The 7697-nt window shown below is 37.7% G+C and overlaps 1 protein-coding gene across 1 annotated transcript in view; it reads right to left on the bottom strand.

Moving 5' to 3' along the window:
* Positions 1-3103: 3103 nt before the first annotated feature.
* LOC122147512 (short transient receptor potential channel 7-like) overlaps positions 3104-7697 on the bottom strand; it is a 29220-nt gene continuing 24626 nt past the window's right edge. Inside the window, exon 3 of the mRNA XM_042770530.1 lies at positions 3104-3115. Within this exon, the coding sequence (XP_042626464.1) occupies positions 3104-3115 (12 nt within the window). The remainder of the gene's footprint in view (positions 3116-7697) is intronic.

Consider the following 7697-nt stretch of genomic DNA (forward strand, 5'->3'; position numbering starts at 1 on the left):
GGGGAAAGCTAATGAGGAAACAATGGCAACAGGTGTGACAGAAACACAAGAGAATTAAGGATATGGAGTGGGAGGGGAAAACGCCACACTGACAGCAGAGCACATGGTGAGCTGTCAAAACAAAACCCATGTGCTCAAAGACAAGGCACACAGACACTAAGACACAGCAGATCAGACCAAAGTCATGACAGAGACTGGCCTAAATGAACCACACTCCGCAGGTGACTTTCCTGGCATTAAAATAAGAGTTATGAGGGTACTTCTCATTGAAGGAGGGAGATGACGTTGTTGAAAAGCTTCCACATATGCATCCAATAAAGGATATATTTATTTCTCTTTAAATTCCTTAAAAATGTAAATTGGAAGCCCATCCGGACCCGCTGCTTTACCACCCCTCAAACTAAGGATAGCATTAGAAACCTCTTCCAATTCAAGTTCCCTATCAAGCTCAGATCTTGTTTCTTCAGTGATAGAGGGAAAATCCAATACATCTAAAAAGTCATTCGATTAGAGAGGCTTGTAGGAAATTCAGATTGATATAGAGATTTATAAAATGAGACAAATCTCTGCAGGATCTGTCGTGATTACCCCATTTTCATTCCCAATTTCATTAATGGATCTTTCTGAAATTAATTTCTTAAGCTGCCAGGCTAACAATTTGGTGGGTTTTTCGCCCTGATCATAATAATTTTGCTTCAATCTTAATATACTACTAGGGCTAATAATTTTTGTTTAAAGTGTTTGGATTTATCTATATCTATTAATTTCTCTACATTTTTTAGTATCCAAATTAATCATCGTTTGTTTAAATTTATTCAATTTCCAATAATAGAAGTCTGATCAGTATTTGTACCAAAGTACAAGTCTATTTGTATATGCCTTAAAGGCTTCCCATCTAATAGAAGTCTGATCAGTATTTGTACCAAAGTACAAGTCTATTTTAGGGTTCTGCAGCCAATTTTATTCCAATTTTTTGTTAGAGCTAGAATATGACCCAACAGTCATTTAGATATAGAATGAAATAAATGAATAAATCTGAAAACGGAAAATGCAAAAATAAAAACAAATTTACTATTTTAATACTACAAAAACTATAACAGAAAATGCAAAAATAAAAACAAATTTACTATTTTAATACTACAAAAACTATAACAGTATTACTAAAACTTTAACTAAAATTAAACTGAAAAATACAAAAATATTTAATTTTACATTTTAAATGCAAAAAAAAAAAAAAAAACTATAATAGCATCTCAGTTATACTAAAATAACACTGAATGCGTTACAGGGTCTGGACTTGTGTAAGCACACACACACACACACACACACACACACACACACACACACACACACATGTGTAAGCACACACACACACACACACACACACACACACACACACACACACACACACACACACACACACACACACACACACACACACACACACTCACTCACTGAGAGAGTCTCGTCCCCTTATCAGTGCGCTCTGGTCCTCCCACACAGCAGGGTGCGGCGCTGCCTCAGACTCGCTGGCCTCTGCTACTATTAGATTTTCACAAAATCTTTCATGTTGTTCGACTCTTAAGACACCTTGTGTTCAGACATGAGGATAAATAATAGAGCGGTGAACATTAGGCAACACCTTCACACAGGGGCAGATTTAGTGAATTTGGGGCCCCAGGCAAAATATAGGAATGAGGCCCTATACATTTTCACACATTTTCTTAGATCAACCTTGAGGTTCCTTTTTTTGTTTTGATGCTTGCTACTGCACAATGGTGCCCCATAGTTGTGTCCAATGTTTCTAAATTTTTCATGTACATTTTAAATGGCTTTAAATACATATATCAAGAGCATGCTCACAGATGAAAACAAAACAGCATTGGATGAAGTGGATTAGAGCCCTGCACGTGCCTCAAATATAGGCCCATTTTTTTTTCCATCACCATACTTAATGGATATCTAAAATATAAAAATAATGAAAAGCCTAAAACAGACCCGATTATAATTTGCATTTATTTTATAATTCCGTACAATTAAAAACTAAAACACAAATTATAACGGTATATATATAGGCTATGTAAAACTTTGTCCTATAATTGTATAGCTGCTTTTTTATGTTGCTCTGTTCTGAATACCTTAACATGTAAAGGATTTTCTGCAACGCAATTTTGTATGATATGTAAATTATTTATTAGCCTTTTTTTTTTTTTTTATACCCATGTCATGAATTCATTGTATTCACACTTGTAAAAGAGCAAACCAATTAATTGTTGTAGGCCTACCTGATCTCATGAAAGTGCATATAGCATGATTTTCTGCTTCTATTTGGAGTAATATTTCTATACAGAAATTGATAAATTCATAATTAATGGCATGACTGGTTCAGTCGACAGAAATGCGGGACACACACAGGTCTATGATAACTGCTGAAATGTTTGCAGGGCAAATCGGAGGTCAGTCTGAGCGCTCGTGGTACTCACAGTGCATACAGCCGTACACCTGCAGGCGTCACAGACTCAGACGGTTGTCGTAGTAATAAACACCGTAAACAGCAACTGTTAATGTGTCAGTGTTTAATGCACAACTCCTATATGAAAAGCATTTTAGGGGGCCCCCTGGATTTTGGGGGCCCAAAGCGGTTGCCTACCTTTGCCTAATGGGTAAGTCCGCCCCTGCCTTCACACACTGTTTCATCCGGTGTCACACACGGCTGCCTCACTGTGTCTCTCTACGACGGCGCCCTCGTTTATCTCTTTCCCTCAATGAATACATACGTCTGTGACATTACTAATGCTTTACATGTTTGGTAAAAGTCCTGGGAAGAGCGAGTATATTGTCCAGCGATTTGCAGAACCCACCTTCTTGAACCAACAGAAGTTCATGTTAAGTGGGCGTCAAGCGTGTAGTTAGTTGAGTAGTTCTGTTTTAAATGGGTTTTAAATGGCTAACTGATTTTTACTGTGGTTTGTCTCTTCATAGTTCTGAGAAGGCAAAAAAATAAATAAATAAAAAATAATAATAAACTGTGTTCACTCATTAAATCACCTCATAAAACACAAAACCTCATTACACACACACACACACACACAAATCATCACAGTCATATGATGAGCTGTAATAAACACAACAAAAAGAGATAAAGACAGAATGTGTATCAGCAGATGCCAGTCCAAACCTTAGTGTGCTATTTTTTTTACTGTTCAGTTTTAGTTATTTTAGTACATAAAGGTAAACATAATGAGAAATGTAGCTGATATAAAATAAGTTTAAATTCTATTTTTTTATTTTTTATTTACATTTATTTTATTTCAAGTAACATTTTATCAAAATTAAATTTACAAATTTTGCCTTTGGAACTAGCTGAAATAAAAAAAAAATATATTATTTTTTTATCATATATAAATATGTGTGTGTAGTTTTATATTATAGTATGCTTATAAATATGAGAATGTGTTGTAGTTTTTATATGTATTAACTATAAAAACTACACACACCAAATTTGTAGTTTTATATAATGTAGGACTGTGTGTGTTTGTAAAAAAAAATATATAATATATGGTGTATATATATATATATTTTTATATAATATATAATCATATATAAATATATTCATGTGTATATTATTTACACACACACACACACACACACATGTATATATTTAAGAAATATTTACATGTGTATATTATTTACACACACACACACACACACACACACACACACACACACACACACACACACACACACACACACACACACACACATATACAGTATTATGTTTGTTAAGAGTGATGCATCTACTTGAATTCTGTGTATGGGTCACTATACTTAGCTGTATTTCACGTCACTTTCACTTTTTCACTTTATGGAACTAAACTTTTTTTTTTCCAGATGAGTTACTCATGAGGTTCTATTTCAGTGGAGATGCTCCCTTAGTAGACAGCTGACTGTATAGACAGTAAGCAGCTCACTAGTACATTTTGTCAATAAAATACAGCACTGAGTGAAAGAGTTCTGATTCAGTCATATTAGGGACTTTGTTTCAACAATAAACTGAACATTTAATGAAGTAAATGTGCACATTTTAATTATTTCCAGTGGTAAATGTCTCTTATTAACTAATGGATCAGAATGAAGTCATATTTATCACAAACTTTGATTGTATGTCACTATTTTCCAGTAGGGGGCAGCAGTGGATTGCATTTAAAAGAGTGAAAATGACTCATTTATAAAATAAAGCTAATAATGTAAATAAATCATGTGTTTTCTCATGCATTATTTCAGGGTATGGTTTGGATCTGGATAAGTCTGTTGTCATAATTAGCTCTACATAAGACCAACCTAGAGTTTCTCATGGTTAAGTGTAGACCTTTTTATCTGCCGCAGGAGTTCACTTCCACTATTATAACTGCAGTCTATATTCCACTGGATGCTAATGCCAAGCTTGCTATGAACGAACTTCATGCGGCCATTAGTAAACAACAGACTGCTCACCCGGAGGCTGCTTTTATTTTCGCATGTCATTTTAATCACTCCAAATTAAAGACAGTTCTCCCCAAATTCCATCAACATGTTTCCTGCCACACTAAAGGAGACAAAACTATGGATCATGTTTACACAAACATTGATGGAGCTTACATCACGACCCCCCCACCCCCACCTCGGACTGTCTGATCACCTTTCTTTGTTTCTCACCCCTAAAAATTCACCCCTCATCAACCGTGTGAAGCCATCAGTGAGGACCATCAAAGTGTGGCCAACTGGAGCAGACTCTTCACTTCAGGACAGGTTTCAACACACTGACTGGAGTATGTTTGCTTCTCAGTCTGCCTGTGGCTCTCACACGGTACAACAGAAAAACAGATCACAACGTACCCTAATCAGAAGCCACAGTTGTAATCCAGTACTGAGGAGGTATAGAGTTGTAATCCAGTACTGAGGAGGTATAGTGAAAAGGAGGTGAACTCCTGGAGATGCACACTTGCCTTCAGGTCAGATGACGCTCAGGCCTACAGCAAATCCAGGGCTATAAAGAGGAGGGGCATCAAAAAATCCAAAGACTGCTACAAGCTAAAGGGCACTCAACTCTGGACCCCCGACGCATGTGGCCAGGGACATTCCAGGTCATCAGCGACTACAACGCCAGCAACTCCAACTCCAACGGTCACAGACATCTCCTTACACGAGCTAAAGGCTAGCGACGAGCAAGGAACACTTTTCAAACTCTGACTACACCACTTCAGCCGATCAACGCATGTGGCCCGGGGCATCCACGGTCAGGGGCATGTGCAGCGCTTGCTAACCTGTCCCTCCACCAAGCAAGCCATCCCATTGTGCAGTGCAACTCCTCCCAACTCCTGAATGACGGTCACTCACACCCTATGTTATGAAATGCTTTGACGTCTCACACCTCAAGGACTCCTCAACGAGCTACAATTGGACAATTTGTACGGACTTCCACTCAGCATTTAACACTGGTACCTACAAAACTTGGAGACCTGACATTAACACCTCCCTCTGCAACTGGATTATGGACTTTCTGACAACAGACCTCAGCCTGTTAGGTCAGGCCCACAACCTGCTCCACCACCATCCACTCTACCACAGGGCTGTGTGCTAAGCCCTTTCCTCTACTCCCTCTACACCCACGACTGCAAGCCTGTGCATGGATCCAACTCCATCATTAAGTTTGCAGATGACACCACGGTGATTGGCCTCATCAGAGACAAAGATGAGACTGCCTACAGGGAGGAGGTACAGCACCACAACAACCTGCTCCTTAACACCAGCACAACAAAGGAGCTCATTGTGGACTTCAGGAAGAAGGAAGGAAGCACACATGACCCCATCTACATTAACGGGATGGTTGTTGAACATGTCTCCAGCTTCAAGTTCCTGGGAACCACCATCTCGGAGGACCTGTCCTGGACCACAAACACCTCCAGCCTGGTCAAGAAGGCTCACCAGTGCTTCTTCTTCCTCAGGACACTGAAGAAGAACCAGCTGTCTACAGCCATCCTGGTGAACTTTTACCGGTGTGTGATCGAGAGCATCCTGACCAGTTGTATCACAGTCTGGTATGGGAACTGCTCAGTCAGGCCATATCCCGGCCAGCATGGACCTCACTGCTGAGAGTCTCTCATCCTCATAACCAAGCTACAGTATAGACGTCCCACTGCCACATCTACACTATTACCACTGTCTGCTTTTAAAGACATTATTAAGTGTCTTAATTGTCTATGTATTTCCAAGCTGATGGTTCCGGGGGTTAATGTTAAAGCTCTTGTATGTTCAATTAATTTTAGAGCAAGAACCCCCATAACGAACCATACCACCAAAGATAAATTGTTTCCATAAACTTAAGTAACTTGCCAAGTGGTCCTGTCTGAACTGTACTTACCGCTTATTGCACTTCTGGTTAGGTGCTAACTGCATTGACTCTTATGACTCTTATGACTCTTCAAAGGCGTAATGGGTTTTTACTGTACAATCTATATTTTCAGTTCCCTATATATATATATATATATATTTATATATATATATATATATATATATATATATATATATATATATATATAAGTATATATATATATATATATATAAAATAAACAAACAGTAAATCATCTTCGTGTGTGTCTGTGTTTGTCCTCTAGGGGGCAGTAATCAACTTTCAGACACGCACCATGGGAATTTTTTCTCTTTACCACGTACAGTCACTTCCCAGTCATACTCTGGACAGAAGCCTTATCATGTAATGACACTGAAATATGACTCATCCTTTTCCCAGTTTAATTATAAAAGTATTGTATATATTTATTTAATATGGCATGAATTACTATGCGAATCGTGACTCATAAAATACTAATACAAGTGAACAAACAGTATTAACAAAAACAGTGCATGTCATGAGCTCTTTATTACAGATAAAACATGAAACATTTGTACCTTTACAAAAATAATTTTATTACATCACAGGACAATGAAAGTGGTTACAAGAATCTAAAATATACACATTTTCTTAATCATTCATGTTTTTTTTTTATCCTAAAATCTTAATGTTGCACAATATGCACAAGAATGGCTAATGAAATAGAATAAAATAAATGTAAATTTAACATTACTTCACTTGCTCAACAGTGGATCCTGGAGGAAGCAATATTATGTACTATTTTAGCCGGATGCTGGATTGTGTTAATGATGGATTTGTTTCTTACAAACACACAGCTTTTGTCTTTACAAGACAATAATTGATGGACTGGAGTGGATCACTTGTGGATTATTGTGATGTTATTATCAGCTGTTTGGACTCTCATTCTGACGGCACCCATTCACTGCTGAGTGAAGAAACAAGCTCATCTACATCTTGGATGGCCTGAGGGTGAGGTCAGTTTCAGCAAAGTTTCATTTTTAGGTGAACTATTCCTTTAAGCTGCGCTGTGTAAAACCAAACATACATTATCCCATACATATCATTTCTCAATCTCCCTCTCATCCACTTAAAATAAGCATTCTCAAGCATACAAACTCACACAAAGTTGATGCTTGAGCAGCGTTTAGGATCTCTGGTCATCTCTCCTCCTCCATTTCCTGTCTCAGTCTGAGCTCAAAAGTCATATTTTGAAAGGTCCAACAATCAATCCTCAGAAAAACAACAAACCACAAACCACCAAACTAAAAATACACAAAAAACTTTTATT

This window comes from Cyprinus carpio, chromosome A14 (genome assembly GCF_018340385.1).
Source record: "Cyprinus carpio isolate SPL01 chromosome A14, ASM1834038v1, whole genome shotgun sequence".
NCBI lineage: Eukaryota > Metazoa > Chordata > Actinopteri > Cypriniformes > Cyprinidae > Cyprinus > Cyprinus carpio.